This window comes from Hylobates moloch, unplaced genomic scaffold (assembly GCF_009828535.3).
Source record: "Hylobates moloch isolate HMO894 unplaced genomic scaffold, HMol_V3 SCAFFOLD_9, whole genome shotgun sequence".
NCBI classification, from domain to species: Eukaryota; Metazoa; Chordata; class Mammalia; order Primates; family Hylobatidae; genus Hylobates; species Hylobates moloch.
The window spans coordinates 49,058,987-49,078,271 of NW_026652284.1; the positions used below are offsets into that span (position 1 = coordinate 49,058,987).

Below are 19,285 nucleotides of genomic sequence, written 5' to 3' on the forward strand. Positions count from 1 at the left end.
CACCTTTGCCATTGAGTCTTCCTTCTCTGCTGGGCATGGCGGCTCATGCCTTTAACCCCAGAACTTTGGGATGCCTAAGCAGGCGGATCACTTGAGGTCATGAGTTCGAGACCAGCCTAGCCAACATGGCAAAGCCCCATCTCTACTAAAAAACACAAAAATTAGCCAGGCATGGTTGTCGGCACCTGTAATCCAGCTACTCAGGAGGCTGAGACAGGAGAATCATTTGAACCCGGGAGGCAGAGGTTGCAGTGAGCTGAGATTGCGCCACTGCACTCCAGCCTGGGTGACAGAGTGAGACTGTCAAAAAAAAAAAAAAAGTCTTCCTTCTCAATTAGTAACCAACACCATGATATGCTTATATTTTATATTCCTCTTTCCCCCATCACATTTTATGAATATGCTCTTACACATTATGATCCTTTCTCTACTGTCAGTATCTTTCTTCATATAAACTATTTTTTTATCAATTGACTTCTACAGTTATTCTATCCAAAGTCACCCCCAAATTAATCACTGTTCCTCAGTTCTTTCAGTATTTCTTTTCTGTAGTTGATACAATCAACTACAGAAAAGAAATAAAAAACAAGAAATGGGGAAAGGATTCCCTATTTAATAAATGGTGCTGGGAAAACTGGCTAGCCATATGTAGAAAGCTGAAACTGGATCCCTTCCTCACACCTTATACAAAAATTAATTCAAGATGGATTAAAGACTTAAATGTTAGACCTAAAACCATTAAAATCCTACAAGAAAACCTAGGCAATACCATTCAGGACATAGGCGTGGGCAAGGACTTCATGTCTAAAACACCAAAAGCAATGGCAACAAAAGCCAAAATTGACAAATGGGATCTAATTAAACTAAAGAGCTTCTGCACAGCAAAAGAAACTACCATCAGAGTGAACAGGCAACCTACAGAATGGGAGAAAATTTTTGCAACCTACTCATCTGACAAAAGGCTAATATCCAGAATCTACAATGAACTCAAACAAATTTACAAGAAAAAAACAAACAACCCCATCAAAAAGTGGGCAAAGGACATGAACAGACACTTCTCAAAAGAAGACATTTATGCAGCCAAGAAACACATGAAGAAATGCTCATCATCACTGGCCATCAGAGAAATGCAAATCAAAACCACAATGAGATACCATCTCATACCAGTTAGAATGGCCATCATTAAAAAATCAGGAAACAACAGGTGCTGGAGAGGATGTGGAGAAATAGGAACAATTTTACACTGTTGGTGGGACTATAAACTAGTTCAACCATTGTGGAAGTCAGTGTGGCGATTCCTCCGGGATCTAGAACTAGAAATACCATTTGACCCAGCCATCCCATTACTGGGTATATACCCAAAGGACTATAAATCATGCTGCTATAAAGACACATGCACACGTATGTTTATTGTGGCACTATTCACAATAGCAAAGACTTGGAACCAACCCAAATGTCCAACAACGATAGACTGGATTAAGAAAATGTGGCACATATACACCATGGAATACTATGCAGCCATAAAAAATGATGAGTTCATGTCCTTTGTAGGGACATGGATGAAACTGGAAAACATCATTCTCAGTAAACTATCGCAAGGACAAAAAACCAAACACTGCATGTTCTCACTCATAGGTGAAAATTGAACAATGAGAACTCATGGACACAGGAAGGGGAACATCACACTCCGGGGACTGTTGTGGGGTGGGGGGAGGGGGGAGGGACAGCATTAGGAGATATACCTAATGCTAAATGACGAGTTAATGGGTGCAGGAAATCAACATGGCACATGGATACATATGTAACAAACCTGCACATTGTGCACATGTACCCTAAAACCTAAAGTATAATAAAAATAAAAAGAAAAAAAAAAAGAAATAACTTCTATGACATCCTTAGGTCATAGTTTCTTTCTTTTTCTTCCTATCTACTTTTTTCTGCTTCACACATTCACTGATTGTGCTTCCTCCTCAGATCCCCTAAAATATACATTCCTGAAGATTCCCCTCCTACAATGAACAACTATGAATTAAGTATTTACTATAAGCCAGATTCATATTTGGCTTTATTGTTAGAGACCCATTTGCTAAGATTGTTGTGTTATCAAAAGCACAATTCTCATAACCATTAAACTTGCCTTACCTACTGTTTAGATACTAAATTTCATCCACCAGTGCCAAACCTGTCACCATCTGAAACGTCTTCATCTCAGGGTAAACAGTGTGTGCACTCTGGGAGAAAACTAGAAATTCTACTGTCATTTGAGAATTTTTAAAGTCCAAAAGCCTACTTTCAATATTATCGATTTTCATAGTGTTTAAAAAGCATGCAGTAGATGATAATTCTACCTAAAGAAAAAACTATGACATGAACTTTTTTCATTAAAATTCATTTAATAAATATTTATTGAGTACTTTCAGCCATAAAGTATGCTAAACACTGAGAGTACTCCTCAAAATTATACTCCTCAAATTCAAATATATATATATAACATATGTATATAATATTATATAAACTGATGTGCACATATTTATATGCTCATTTTGCATTTAGGCAAAATAAAACTTGAAGAGATTAAAAGACCAGCCAGTTTTAACAATCTTTATCTCTTATTCTAATGCCCTTGACACTGCAATATTATAACATACTTCAAAATTTAAAGAAAATATTTATATTTGAATCGGGGTCATTACACAATGATAAATATAAACTGTGTTATTACTGATAAAAATATCATGATGTTTTAATTTATATATTCACAATAGTACATGACTGTAACACAACTTGGTTGCAATTAAATATGACTGGTATTACATCACTGAAGTTAAAATTATAGGTTATGGCACAAAAGCAACCAATAAATAATATCCTACGTTTGAGCCAAGCTAAATAATTTTCTTTATTTGTAATTATGGGCAACACTATTCATAATAGTCAAAATGTGAAATCAACCTAAGTGTCCATCAGTGGATGAATGGCTAAATAAAGTGTGGTATGCATATATTACATTCATATATACATAAATATATGCAATAGTATCTTATTCATCCATGAATCTAGTATAAATCACTTATTTATCTTTTCTTGCCCCCCACTCCCTCACTGAATCTACTACCACTAGTCTGTGAGCTTTTTCAGAGAAAGAATCCAACACAATGTCTCCCACTTACAGATATTAAGTCAATATTGATTGAGTGAATGAGTAAACAATAGATTAGCTCTTGAATGTGAATCTCTATGAAATCCATTCTGAGTAGTGCTATGTTTGTAACTGCTTATTGCTGTCATGTGTATTGAGTGTAATTAATTCAGCTGATGAAGCTGTTGATGTACTGAATGCCATAAAAATGAAAATGTAAGGAGTCATCTGGACCCATTCAGACAATTCCTTTCTTGTCAAAAATTTCTCTAGCTAAATTTCTTCAAATAATGTAACTGCATTTTAAATCAAAAAGTAAATAAATGTACACTTCTAAAAAATATACATTCTCTTAATAAAAATATTAAGAGAGCTTTTAAGGTAGAAGGAAAATAGAACCAAAAGAAATAAATGAGAAGAAAGATTAAAAATAGAATATGTTTGTATAGTTATATGAAAGCAATAATATATTTTGAAATATCTAACATACGTTTTTAAGTATATCAAAAATATGCCCAAAGATAAGAAAAAACAAAGGAATTAAAGTGTCTTAAAGTTTTAACATTTTATGAAATTTATATAAATTGTGTTAAACTGTAGTAGTTATACATATATGGCTCTATGATAATGTTTAGGCAATAACTTAAATGATAACAAAAACATGAATATATGAAAATTGAATAGAGGGAATATTAAATAATAAACATTTCTAATTATTACAAGAGGTAAGGAAATAAAACAGCACAAAAACTCGTGTGTTGAGAAAAAGGACTTTGAGATATATGTATATCTCAGCAGTATAAAATCTAACAAATCAATTTCAAAATGGGCAAAAGACATAAACAGACACTTCACAGAAGAAGATACACTGATGGTGAATAAGTACATAAAAAGATGCTCAATGTCATTATAATATGCAAATCAAGGCCACAGGGACATGTCACTACATACCCATTAAAGTGGTTCAATAAAGCAACAACACTAACTGCTGGCAGAGATGTGGAGAAACAATCATTCCTACATTGTTGGTGCGAGTGTAAAATTGGACAATCACTCTAGAGAGCAATTTGGCTGCTTCTTAAAAGACTAAAATACTATTAAAATATAACCCATTCATTGCACTTCTTTAGCATTTATCCAAAGAAATGGAAACGTATGCTTCCAAAAAATCTATATACAAATATTCATAGCATCTTTATTTAGAATAGTCAAAAACTGGAAGCAACCTAGATGTTTTCAAAGGTTGAATTTTTTAAATGTACTACATCTATACCATAGGATATCATTCAGAAATGAAAAGGAATGAACAACTCAAAAAATAAAACTACTTGGAAGAATCTCCAGGAAATTATCCTGTGGGAGAAAACAACAACAACAACAATAACAACAACAACAACAAAACAGACACATAGACCAATGGAGCAGAATAGAGAACCCAGTAATCAATTCTCTCATTTACAGCCAACTCACATTCAACAAAGGTGGCAAGATTGGAGAAAGGGCAGTCTCTTCAATAAATGTTTCTGAGAAAACTGAAGATCCATATGCAGAAGAATGAAACTACAGCCCTATCCCTCACCATACACAAAAATAAAATCAAAATGGATTAAATACTTAAATTGAAGTCCTGAAACTATGAAACTGCTGGAAGAGGACACTGGGAAAATGCTCTGGGACATTAGTTTGGGCTAAGATGTTTTGTGTAAGACGTCAAAAGCACGGCCAAAGCAAAAATAGACAAATGTTATTACATCAAATGAAAAAGCTTCTGCACCACAAGAGAAAAAATAAAGTGAGAGACAACCTACAGAATGGGAAGAAATATTTTCAAATGACCCATCTGACAAAGAATTACTGAACAGAATATATAAGACACTCAAACAACTCAATAACAATAAAAAAAATCTGACCTAAAAATGGGCAAAAGATTTGAACAGACATTTCTCAAAAGAAGACATATGTATGGTCAACAGGTATATGAAAAACTGCTCAACATCACTAATCATCACAGAAATGCAAATCAAAACTACAATGAGATATCTCACCCCAGTTAAAATGGTTTATATATGAAAGACAGGCAATAACAAATGCTGGTGAGGATGTGGAGAAAGAGGAACCCTTATACACTGTTGGTGAAAATGTAAATTAGTACAACCACTACTTCAGAACAGTATGGAGGGTTCTCAAAAAACTGAAAATAAGACTACCACGTGATCCAGCAATTTCATTAGTGGGTATACATTTTAAAGAAAGGAAATCAATATATTGAAAAGACATCTGTGCTCCTATGTTTATTGCAACAATATTCATAATAGCCAAAATGTGAAATCAACCTAAGTGTCTATCAGTGGATGAATGGCTAAAGAAAGTGTAGTATACATTTGGCCAGGCACAGTGGCTCACGCCTTTACGAAAGGGTGGATCACTTGAGGGGGATTCAGACCAGGCTGGCCAATGATGAAACCCACTACTAAAATACAAAAAATTACAGGCATGGTGGGTCCCTGTAACCACTATCGGAACTGAACAGAAAATTGCTTGAACCAGGGGGCGGAGGTTCATGACCAAAAAAACATTGCACTCACTTGGACAAAAAGGAAATCACTCAAAAAAAAAAAAAAAAAAAAAAAAAAAAGAAAGTGTAGTATACATATACTACATTCATATATATATATATGCAATAAAATATTATTCATCCATGAAAAACAAAATGAAATTATGTCATTTGCAGCAACACGGAGGAACTGGAGGTCATTATATCAAGTGAAATAAGCCAGGCACAAAAAGACAAGTATTCCATGTTCTCACTCCTATTTAAGTGAGAGTTAAAAAAGTTGATCTCATTAAGACAGCTAGTAAATTGTTCATTACCAAAGACCAGGAAAGTTAGAAGAGAGAGAGAATGAAGAGAAGTTGATTGATGAATACAAATATATAGTTTAGTATAAGAAATAGGACCTAGTATTAAAGAGCTTAGTAAGGTGACTGTAGTTTATAATAATCTATTGTATATTTTTTAAAAATAGCTAGAAAAGAAGGATTTGAATAGTTCTCACATAAACAAAAGATAAATATTAAGATGATGGATATTGTAAGTATACTAACTTGATTTTTACAAATTCTATGGATGTATTAAATGATCACATGTATTCTAAAGCTATGCATCTATTATGCATCAAAAATTGAATTAAATAAGGTTATATAGTATCGTATATAATGTTTTGAACATGATGAAATAACAGAGGTGAAGAACAGATTATTAATTGTCAGAGATTAGAAATATGGTGAGGGAGGAGGGCAGGAGGGATGCTGGTGTAGTTATGGAAGGACTACAGGAGAATGCCTGCAATGATGGAACTGTTCATACAAAACTTGACTGCATTAGTAAATGCAGGAACATGCATATGTGATAAAATTTCACAGAAATAAACATGTACACACACACACACAGGTAAAATCTGAGTGGTGACTTTTGTCAAGTCAATTCCCTGATTGGGATATTGTATTATAGTTTTGCAAAGTGATGCCACTTAGGATAATAAGCAAAGAGGAAATGAAAATATTATTTCCCACAAATGCACATGAATATACAATTTTTTCAAAATAAAAGATTTAATTATAAAAAGCTAGGATTTTCGATAGAAAAAAGTTAGATGGTATAATCAAAATATATCGGTAGTTACATTAAAGGTAACTAGACTAATTTGATTTAATGACCAAGTTTGTTACTTTGGATTAAAAACAAAAAAGAATATTCCAAATATATGTATAATATATAGATGCGTATATATACATATATATATTTAACGCAGAAGGGGCATATTTTATACAGTAAGACTAAGAAAAGTTTAAAGAATAGGATAGAAGAATATACAAGTAGATATTAATAGAAATCTTTTTTTATTTATCCTAATATAGATAGACTTAAAGGCAAGAAACATTTCCAAAGGTATAGGACATGCCATAATTATCAAGCATCGTATAACAGGAATTTATAAAATTCTTGTTGTGTCTGACAACATAATTAAATATATACAGCAAACACTGACTCAACAATGTAGAGAAACACACAGATCTAACATCATAGTGGGACATTTTACCATGTTTATGTAAAACCTAATACAATAAACAGAAAAAAATCATGAATGATGCAGAGGATCAGAACCTCTAATGAACACATATGACCTAATTGAAATATGTACAACACAGCACTAAAAAAATGACAATACTCATCCTTTACAAATACACATAAAACATTTCCCAAAATAACATATATGCTGAGTAAAATCAAGCCTCAACAAATATCAAAGCATTGAAATCATCAAGCATGAAATTATACTAAATAGAAATAGCAAAAAAAGATAATTAGAAAATCCCAAAATATTTTGAAATTTTGTGATACGCTTTTAAATAGACCATAGGTCAAAGAAGTAATTATAACAAAAAATAAAACATTATCAAATGAATTTTTTAAAATATATAAATATCAATACTTGTGGATTTCTTATTCTGGCCAAGACAGAGTGGCTTCACTCTTATCAGATGCTTTCTGATGCAACTAAAGAACTTCACACATAACATGAAAAAAGTATGGGAAGCCCCTGTGAGGTGAACAGGTAAGCATGAATGGCTAGGGACTTAAAATACAGGGATGAAAAAAGAGCTGAGTACCCTGGGTTTTCCTCCTGCATGTCCTAGACATGACCCTCTGAAGCCTCCAATCTGAATGGCTAACAGCAAGATTTTTAAAAACATAAAGCCTCCAACAGAAATCTGTAACTCCTTTTTAAAGGACTAGAGAATGGGTACACTAAAAACAAAACAAAACCTTTTGGCAATACCTGCCCAAATCCAGTCAAATACCAATGGAACCATTGTCTCCCTGTTCACAAGGTTTTCAGCAGGGCTTAGCAGGAAGCTGGTCTTCCACCCTACACCTTAAAGAAGCAGGCTCCAATTTCTCTGCCAGGATAGTGTCAGTGGGGTGTCATGGACAGCTGAACCTTCATACTCACCTGCAGCAATTAGAATAAATGGGCTTGTGGGAGATGGGACAAGTACTGTGCCTCCCCTTCCATGCTGACAGGTGTGGCCCAGCAAGGAGCTGAGTCTCTCCCACCATCATCACCATGGTGGAATGGGGTGGTGGGAGGTGGAGCTAGTTGCCCTCACCTATCCGTCCACCTCCTTCCTTATGTCAGTAGAATTCCGTGAGGAGCTGAGCTTCTACCTCCAACCTTTAGCAACCAAGACATATGAATAGCCCTGTCCATCTACCTTTCCAGGTGTCAGCATGGTGCAGTAGGAAACTTAACATATACATCCACCCAGTCCTCACAACAAAGAGATTGCCTGCTAAAAACAACAACAACAAGAACAAGAAAAACAACAACAAAACCCAGATTAAATAGGAACCCGAATCTCAACATTTAATATCCAAAAAGTCTAGGATGATTTTGTTAAATCACTTGTCATATCAATATCCAGGAAAATCACAAGTTGAATGAGAAAAGAACTAATGATACTAACAATGAAATGAATGAGATATTGAAAATATCTCACAAGGATTTTACAGTAACCATCCTAAAAATGCTTCAACAAGCAATTACAAGTTTTCTTGAAATAAATAAAAATATTTTTAAAAACTTCAAAAGAGAAGTTATTTTTAAAAGGATAAACTAGACCTGAAAAAATAAATCGACAAAAAATAAAATGCTGAACTGGCTGAAGAGTAGAGTTAAATGACAGAAAATAAAATTTGAAAACATAAATACAGATCAGTAAACTTTTCCTAATTTGTTTAACAGAAAGAAAACAGATTTTTAAAAAAGTTTCTCAGTGACATGCAGGACAATAATAAAAGGGTTAATATTTGCATCAACAGAGATCTAGAGGGAGAGAATGGAAAGTGGGACTAATCAAGTGTTTGAAGGAATAAAGGTCAAAAACTTTCCTAATTTGGTGAAAGTCATAATCATACAGTTTTAAGAAGCAGAATAAAGCCCATTTAGGAGAAACTTAAAGAAATATGTGCCAACATACATCATAATTAGTCTTCTGAAACTAAAAAAAAAAGAAAAGAAAAAAGTATTGAAAGCAAACAGAGGGAAAGAACGTATTACTTACAGGGGACACTGATTTGAATGACAGTAGACATTAATGCCTAACATATTTTAGGTACTGAAAGAAAAGAACTGTCAACTCCAAAGTCTGTATCCTCTCAGATAAATGAAAACTAAGGGAATTAGATGCTGGCAAATCTACCTTTAAAGAATGTCTAAAAAAATTAAGCAGAAAGGAAGCGATAAAAGAAGCTTTGAAATTCAGAAAGATCATTGATGGGTATACTTTGGGTTAAGTATAATGGATTATCCTTTCCATGAGTTTTTAAAATCTTATTTGATGGTTGAAGCAAAACTCATAATACCACCCGATTTAGTGTTTGATGTATATATAGGAAGTTAAGGTAATGTCTTTACAAACAGGAAAGATAAAGGAATCTTAATGGAAGCAACATTTCTATACTTCATTCGAAGTGGTAAAACGTTACCAGTAGACTGTGATATATTACCTACGCATATTATAATACCTCTAGCAGCCAGTCAGAAAACTATGCAAAGTGATATACTCAAAAATACTATAAATAAATCAAAAGGTAATGCTAAACTTGCAGGAGTAACTAAAACAGTATTTGCTGGAAATGTGAAGATCTGACTACATATATTGGGAAATAAAAGTCTTAAAATTAATTATCAAAATGGACTGGCAAACTACAGCCTATGGGACAATTCTAGCCTGCCACCTGTTTTTGTAAAAAAGTTTTATTGGAACAAAGGTGTGCTCGTTTATTTGTATATTGTACATGGCTATTTTTGTGCCAGAAGAGCAGAGTTTAGTACTTTGTGACAGAGACATTAAGGCCTGCAAAGCATAAAATATTTACTATACAGCTCTTTACAGAAAAATTTCCCAAACCCTGGAACGTATATCTCTCAAAAAGCTATGAGAACAAAATTTCAAGCTGAAAAACTTAAGAAATGGAAACAATCAGGGAAAAAGCAGAGACTCCTAAAGTATACATATAAGTTAAGAGATTCAAGGAAGTCCCAAATTAATCATTTTTAAAAAATTAACAAAATGTACAACTCCTTAGCAAAACTGACCAAGATAAAAAGAGAAAAAAAGTTTCAAGAATGAAAAGGAGGACACTACTTATCTTACACTTACTAAAATAGATAATTATATAAAAATATTAAAAGCAGAAAATAAATCTTATAATTTAAACCAACTATGCCTCTGGGCATGTGGTTTATGCTTATAATCCCAGCAATTTGGGAGGCTGAGGCAGGCAGATCTCTTGAGGCCAGGAGTTCAACACTGACCTGGGGAACATGGCAAAATCCCATGTCTACAAAAACAAAACAAAACAAAACAAAAAATTAGCTGGGCATAGTGGCATGTGCCTGCGGTCCCAGCTACTCGGGAGGCTGAGGTGGGAGGATCACTTGAACTCAGGAAGTGGAGGTTGCAGTGAGCAACCTCTGCATTCCAGCTTGGGCAACAGAGCTAGACCTTGCCTCAAAATAAATGAACAAACAAACAAACAAATAAATAAATAAATAAATAAATAAACTATGCAATATTCCTGAGAAGTAAACAATTAACACAAGAGGAAATATAAAAACTTAATAAAACTATCTATTAAGTCCATTGAATCCATTTCAATGAGTTAATAGCAGAGTCAGGGCTTTAACTTGTGGTTTTGTCATCAGAATAATAAGCGTTTAACTTTGTTAGATTATTATTTTGAAGCTCTTCTTTCTACTATCAAAAACATACTAAAATCTTGAGCCATATTGTGATATGTTAAAAGGTTTTCTGAAAGGTCTCTTTTTTAATAAACAAACCAATCGTAACTCCTAAACACGGACTCACCGACTCAAATCTGTGCCGGGCACATACTGAGAGAAGCGCGAATGAAGTAGAGGGATCAGTCTGAGGTCGCACCATCGCTTCTCCCACCTCAAACCTGGAGATGTCGGCCACGACGAGCATGATAATGTGTCCTGAAAGGAAGACAAATGTTCAACGTAATTTTTTTTCTTCTGTGCTTTGAGTTTCTGTGTCTCAAACCTCTTTCATCTGGGGGATATTATTTTTCCCCTAAATTATCAAAAGACTTTTATGGAATACCATGAGAAGAAGTCCAAATTATGGGCACTAAAGTTGTATTGGTTAACTTATTTATTAATAAAATGCTTTAAGAAATTAAGAAAGGAATCATTGAGACTAAGAATGCTAGTGAAAACATATTTTAAAATGAGGAGGGGAGATGGAAGGAAAGGATAAGAATGTGACAGAACACAATTTATTCAAGAAAGGAAAAAGGGGGAAAAAACTGTAACTATAATTAACAAATAAGTGAAAAAATAAAAATCAGCTGTAGTTCGTTCAATTAGAGTATTTTATGAGTGTCAAGCACAATCCTAAGTGTTTTTAATTTATCAGCTTTTTTGCAAATATTTTTGAATAGAATAAGCATTCCTATAAAACAACTTTCAAAACACTGCTCAAGGAAATCTGTGCTCCTTTTTCTAACTTCATGTTCATAAAAAGTTTATACTTTCTTACATAGTTTTAATTGCATATCAAGGCAACTACTGCTGGCTTAAAATTACACATATCTTAAGTTTTGTTAGAGCTTTTTTCTTCCTTTATATATAGAGGAGACTTACATTTGACAAAATTTGGGCTTTTTCACTTGATTCATGTTTCCTTCATTATTTCAGCTTTAATGTTAAAATTTCTTCATCACACCAGCACATCAAATCATACTAATATTTAAATTGGCATGGGTTGTAAGCTCAATTTGACCAGTAAACTGGTAACATTGACTTCCCTTTATTCACTAATTTTTGAGTGATAGTGTTGGAATAAGATTCTGTTTTAGTCTAGATGTTGAAACTCTGTGAAGTCTAAATATTATTAAGCATTGCTCTCAGGCATTAAATTTTTTAACAATGCTTCCAGTGAAAAACAATACTACTTTTACTTAAGGTTGTATGTTGCCTGGCATTTTTACGTTAATTGTTGCAGATTGAGCAAATAAAAATGTACTAAGTCAGTGGAGCAGTTTAGAATACCTGGAAGGGTAGACTGGCTAAGATTACTTGTGAGGGGTCCCTACTGGTGACTCAATGAGCACCTCAGCTTCCAAGTCACCTCTCCTTCAATGCCAGTCAGTTGCTTTTAATGCCTTTCTGGTGACTGCAAAGCACAAACCTAGGTTTCATATTACTCTTCCTCCTGGCCTCATGTCAGATGTTATGGATGATCAGCATGTGATGTGAGGTCAGATCTTCATGTCAGCTGTTATAGGTGGTCAGCATATGACATGGGATCAGCTGGACGATAGTACAAGGTGGCGAGGGCTTAAGCTGCAAGTCAGAATCAGACCACTTAGATTTGAATGCCAGTTTCCCAACTGACTATCCATTACCTGGGGGCAAGTTTTGTAGTCTCTGTCTTACTATGTTTATCTTCAAAGTGGGGATAATAATGGTAACAACTGGTAAGATTATAGCAACAAATAAAAAATTTCTTAAAATATAGGCCAGCTAAATAGCTCCATACTATTTTCAATATATCTAAAAGGCTAATGGTAATTTAACATTTAGTAAAACAAACTACTTAGATGCCTGGCTTGGTAGCTGTAAGTAAAATATATCAAATATTATATTCTCAAGAAATAATAACAGGCCTAAATAGTGGGCAAAATTATTTCTAAACATGGAACTTTTAGGGAGGGCATTCTTAGGAATATTACTGTTACTATTTAATAGTAGTTTTAATAATATCTACTTGTACTAAGTGCTTGACTTACACCACTTGCAACATCTTTGAAAAACAAAGCTATTACTATGTTCATATTTGAAAGGAAAAACAGAAGGTTTTTTTATTTTTAGTTTTTGAGACAGGGTCTCGCTCCGTCACTTAGAAGTGCATGGCGTGATCTTAGCTCACTGCAACCTCCGCCCCCAGGGTCAAGTGATCCTCCTGCCTCAGCCTCCCAAGTAGCCGAAATTACAGGCGCCCACCACCAGGCCTGGCTAATTTTTGTATTTTTAGGAGAGATGGGGTTTCACCATTTTGGCCAGGCTGGTCTTGAACTCGTGACCTCAGGTGATCCACCTGCCTTGGCCTCCCAAAGTACTGGGATTGCAGGCGTGAGACAAGAAGGTTTTTTTTTTAAGAAGTATTTTATTATTACTTCCCAACTTTTCTTCATGAGAGAACATGAAGAAGCAATAATACTGTGTGGCAGGCTTGGGTAAACAAAGAAGGTTTCTGTGACCAGGCCAGAGATGTCCACAGGGATTGCAAGTGACCCAGGATCCACCCAGCTGCACAAAGCAAGGTCCTTGTCGGCAATGACTGAAACTCCTTCCCAGAACCCCAGTGCACACATGCATTCCTAAGTTCTACAGTAAACAATTTACCTAAGTCACCCAGCCAGCAAAGGGCACCCACAGGATTCACTCAGACTAACACCTCTTTGATAGCAGAGCCAACAGATCTACTGCAGCACATTTAACATTCAACACTGATAATCAGCGGTGAAACAATGGAAAAATAATTTGGATTTTTTTACTTGATTATTTCACATTTTGGTTACATAACTTCAGGTATATTATTTAAAGATGCTTTCTCATTTTTCATAGAATACAATAATAATTTCTCTCAAATTTTGTGTTTCTTCAATAAATGGGATAGAAAATGTCAAAGATTGTTAAAGATATGGGTAATGAGATGTTGAGGACTGACTAATCACCAATACATGAGTACGGTAGGTTTTACAGACCATATCAATATACTTCATAGATTGGCAAGTATGGAAATATATGTGGCCTTTGATATTCTTTCTTGTGGCATCTTGATTTGATGCCTTTATGTACCAAAGGTATAAATATGTCACTTTCTTACGTTTCTTCTTTATAAGAAATACGTAATAAGTCCCACTTCAGTTATTTGACTAAACAGAGTTGATGTATTTCATATTATAGACCTGTTATTTACAGTGGAACACAAGCTATCCTTTAAAGAATTTTTCTCCTTACTTATTTTATTTATGTAAATAGAATATAAATTTACTTTCTAATCATTTTTGGAATAGTAGTCAGATTTATTTTTGCATAAAAGATAGTCTAAAAATACAATCACTTTTGTGCTTTTGAGAACCATGACTATTTTTCAATAGCTCTACTCTACAATGTCAAGAATGTTGTTTCCTAAAATATTAATGTGACTGGAAAAAGCAGCATTTATGTCTCCTTGCTCTTTTCCCAAAATTTTACACATGCCACACAATATCCTCAAGGACAACTATCTTACCAAAACAGAACTGCACACAGGGCAAACTGCTAACCGAGATTGTATTAAGGATTTGGTGGCATAGGATGTATTAATTAAAGGTTTACAGTTAAGAAAAATGTTTCTCAGTCTGGTTGGCTGATTATCTGAATCAGAGTCTTCTGGTAAGCACAGAACAAATCCTTCTACTCCATCTCTAGAGAGAAGAAATTCAGTGAATCTGGGCTGGGGCTTAGGAGCCAAGGTCTTGGTTGGCAAAACAAGTGACTTTCGTATACCTTAAAATTAGTGATGTCGCGCATCCTTAGAAGGAATAGATTATATTTTTATGTAGGATGGTGGAATGATGCTAATATATTGTAAGCCTTTATTTAAAATACAGTAAGGGCATGTTAGAAAACCAGAATAATACCTACTCAAAATTGGCTTCAGATCAAGGTATAGACATTGAAAAGGCAGTTTGTGAGCCTAGGATAGAACTGAGAATTAAGACACATCAGAAAATCAAATGTTTCTTTTAAGTAGACTGTCTATAATATACACGTATTCTGTGGAAAGAAAATTTGCCTCACAATGCACTCTTCCTTCCGAGTGCCCACTGTCTGTTGTTATTTCATGTCTTTGACCTCTCCTAATTTTGTACATCTCTGAGTAGAGATGTTCTCCACTCGCCATTCCTCCATCAGAGCTTATTCAAGATACAGAAGGAACAGCACGTGCTAGCCCTGGCTGTGCAAGCCTGCACGGTCTGATTACCATTGCAGGTTAGTGCTCCCATGCCGGCAACAAAGCACACACTTGGTTTGTAGTCTCTCAACTTACGTTACATTTTTAGTCAGATGGTCAAAGTCTCTACAACTCTACCTCGGTTATTAGAATGCTGCTACTCATTCTTCTCTTTTCCTGCTTATGTTATAGTTAATTTTATGCTTTTTTCTATAGATCTGGATCTTAATTTTTTTGTGTTAAAATCACAATTAACTGCTCCCCAAAGTAAAATAGCTAGAGGGGTATATCCACAGAGTAAGTTCTCAACAAAAACGCATTTAATTGATATGCATTGAGATTTTTGTCTTTATTTTGAATATATTTTATTTTGTTTTCATATGGTTTTATTATTATTCTCTATAGCATCATGATAAATACTTTCAATTTCCTTACACTGAAATATCCTCAGCAATGTCAAAAGAATGTTCAATCCTAATGCTAAAAGGAAAATAAAATGTGCCTCTGGAAATGGGAAGATATAGCTCCAGTAAGAAGAATTTATAACAGTTGCTTTATTTTTAATTTTATAAAATTGAATTTATTTGGGATCAGTCATGTTATAGAATTGGAGTGATTTTCTTGCTGTAATTACAGTCTTATAAGGCAGGACATTATTCTATGTATGTTTTTCTATATGTCAATGGAATGGATTAAAAACAAACCAGAATGATTTCTACCCTTAGACCTGCCACTCTGACTCCTCTGCTTCTGCTTATTATACAGGAGTTCAAGGGTATGAGGCAGGACCTAAAACAAAACAGTTCCAAACAGCTTTCTCCCACTCTGAAGTAAGTTGCTCTTGTGTCTGTCTTAGGAGCAGAGTTGAGATGGAGATTCTTGTGTGAGGGACATGTGGAGGGCGCACTCTCAGGAACAACCTCTGAGGACTGATGGAAGCAGGGCATGTGGTGCCAAAGAGCCTTGTGAGCTCTGAATTCCAGGCAAAGGGGATCCAGACAAGAAAGATAAGCTGTGAATGGGCACAGCCAACACCTCCAGCTACTGAGGGCAGGAAAACAGAAGTGCATCGAAATTATCGAAGGCATCTGGATCGGGAGGGAAGAAGGTGAGCAAAGCAATTACAAAATAAAGAGGTAAAAAATGTCGTTGTATATCTAAGTTTTTCATTAGGAAACCTGTATATTTCCTCATAAATTTTAAGTCACTCCAATCGTGCTGTATTGTGGTTTTAAATGCCACTTATTGTATGGCAATTATTTCTCTCGCAAAAAAAAAAAAAAAGTTTCAAAGATGGCCACATGAAATATATCCAGCTGAGGCTGGTTTTAGAAAATATCCCTACATTTGTACAGAGAACCTTTGGCGTTGGCAAATTTCTTTTTACGAAGGAAAAAAGTCAACAACTTGAGGGCCTAAGGTACTCAGCTGAGGAGTGATACCGGGGAAATCAGGTACCGTGAAAGCCATTCAGGACTGAAGATGTTCAAAAAGATTGCCTTGAAGTAAAATGCCACTATTTTGACAAAAATTTCAAATTGCAGGATGAATCATACCAGTTGGTAGAAGAAGCTATATGACGTACGTACCATAATATGTGGAATAGAACAATAAAATTCTGCTTAAGGTAGGCTCTGCTTCTCTTCATGTTTGTAAGCATGAAAGATGATTGTTAGATCTGCTTATAACCAGAGAAAATTATTTCTTTAAGAATGTGTGAGTGTTTTGTAGGATGAAATACAAGGAACTTCAAAAACATTTTTAAGATATTAAAATCGATTTACTCAAAATGCAAATAGAAAACAAAGATTAAAATTTTATTAAATATCTATAAAACAAATTTTAATTTTAACTTTTACTAAATACATGTATAGTTAAACGTTCATTACATGTTACAATAATGTGTGAATCGGATTTTCTCACTTTGTAGTAATTGCTTACTGTGAATAAAGTTGGCTAAAAGAATCCTAACAAATGGCAAATTAAATAGTTACTTTTAGTTAAGTAATTTTAAAAGAAAAAAGTGAGAAAACTATTGTAAAGCATTTTGAACCTGAACTCACATATAATGTGCAATGTTCTAAAATGATTGTATATTATACATCCCCAGTGACATCCCCAAGTTAATAGTATCTATTGCTTCAAAAGAACTTAATCCATACAGACTTGAGAGGGGAAAAAAATGGCATAAGAAACCTGACCTATTTATTTTCCATTTCTTGTTTATCATAATACTTAAATGATTATGCAACCAGGGATTTCCTATCTATCAGATAAATCAGATTCACTAGCAGTTTTTACAAACTATGTGTTATCTCCTTATTAATCTGAGCTATGCCTGGGTCATCTTACTGTATTGTTGGGGTGGTAGTTGAGATGTAAGCCACTGTCACAGAGAGGAGAGGAGGTGCCACTGCTCTGGTCACTTGGAGCACCTGCAGGAGACAAAATCATAACATTCCACTGGTGAGAATGCCATACCCTTCTAAACTGATGCATTCCATTACACTTTCAAGGATACTCAATAATATCAAGTAAATCAGATATTACAATACAATTTTATTTCAGTTATACTAAAGCCAGAGTTTTGCAAGTAAGCCAAGTGACTACAGGTATCTGGGCACTAAAAGAGACTCACAAAAATTTGTCTTTGATTTCAGAAACATTAAGACTTTATTAAGGACAATGTACAGCCTTATAAAAAGTATTATTTTGTTTAATTATCTAAAGTGGCCTGCTTTTAGAAACCATACTTAAAATAATGCAAGATTTTTGTTGTCTACAAAGTTCTATTTAATGTCATATTTCAACCACGTGGTAAATCCTACCCTTAGAAACTATAATTTTCCATGATGCAAAAATGTTTGCATGCTCTCTGTTTTTATAGGTACTCTTAGTTTGTATTCAAGTATCCATTAAAATTATCAAATTTTGTATAATTGCAATGAAAAAAACTTCATATTAGATTTTAATGAGATGCCTGCTAATATCTATTTTTTAAAGATGATGCCTTAAAGATTTGTCATTTTCTAAGATTTCCCAGTTTAGTAAGTATTAGAGTCACAATTAGTATACATAGTTCCTGACTTCTGATTACTTGATTTTTCTAAAGATATTTTTAAAAGTTACTAATGTTTATAAATATTACCCACAAATATAATTGACTCTCAGTTAATATTTGAAATATTATACTTGATTTCAAACATCATAGGTCATAGGGAACACTACTTACATAATAGTCCATGTGCTAAAAAAAAGATATTGTTCTTCTCTTTTATTACTCTCACATTCTGTAATTTTCCTGGAACTAAGAAGGGAAACATAGGCTTTCTCGCTATACCGATCTGGACATAATTTTTCTAATCTTTAAACTGTTAAGAATATCACACTATGTTTTAGTTACTTTTCTTGTGAAGTTTATTTGCATTTATATCTTCTATAACATTTTAATGTATATACATATTACTTTAAAGCAAATGTATATACATATTATTTTAAAGCATATACATTTTGAACTGAACAAAATAAAAATAAAACATATTAAACTGTGAATGAATCTTAAACAGTCATTTGAGTGAAATTTAAATGTTTAAATACATACACCAAAAGAAGGTAGGTATATACTTAATGATCTTAAGAACTTAAGAATGGAGGAGCAAATTGAACCAAAGCAAAACAAACAAAATAAATAAAAAATAAAAATAAAACTGGGAAAAATTAAATAGAAAAGAGAAAATAATAAAGAAAATTAATTAAGGCAAATATCAGATCTTTGGGAAAACTAATAAATTAGATAAACCCATAGCAAAAAAAAAATTTAGAAAAAAGAGACAGAAATACAAGTTATCAATATCAGGAATGAAGGAGGGGTCATTACTGACAGCTAACAGATGTTAAAAGGAATAATGAGAGGTCATGATAAATAACTTCATGAAAGAAATTGACAACTTAGTTGAAGTGAACAAATACATTTAAAAAAAAAAATCTAACCAAAATTTACAAAAGAAGAAAGAGACTATCAACTCTTATGGACATATGCAAAAAAAAATG

At 33.8% G+C, this 19,285-nt stretch overlaps 1 protein-coding gene across 2 annotated transcripts in view; it reads right to left on the reverse strand.

Annotated features, from left to right (window-relative positions):
• Positions 1–19,285, reverse strand: part of SNTG1 (syntrophin gamma 1) — an 859,278-nt gene that overhangs the window by 218,166 nt on the left and 621,827 nt on the right. For both annotated transcript variants that reach the window (XM_058444122.1, XM_032759812.2), the window contains exons 11-12: positions 17,588–17,670; positions 11,075–11,205 (exon numbers count right to left, since the gene is read on the reverse strand). In XM_058444122.1, coding sequence (XP_058300105.1) covers positions 11,075–11,205; positions 17,588–17,670 — 214 coding nt within the window. The remainder of the gene's footprint in view (positions 1–11,074; positions 11,206–17,587; positions 17,671–19,285) is intronic.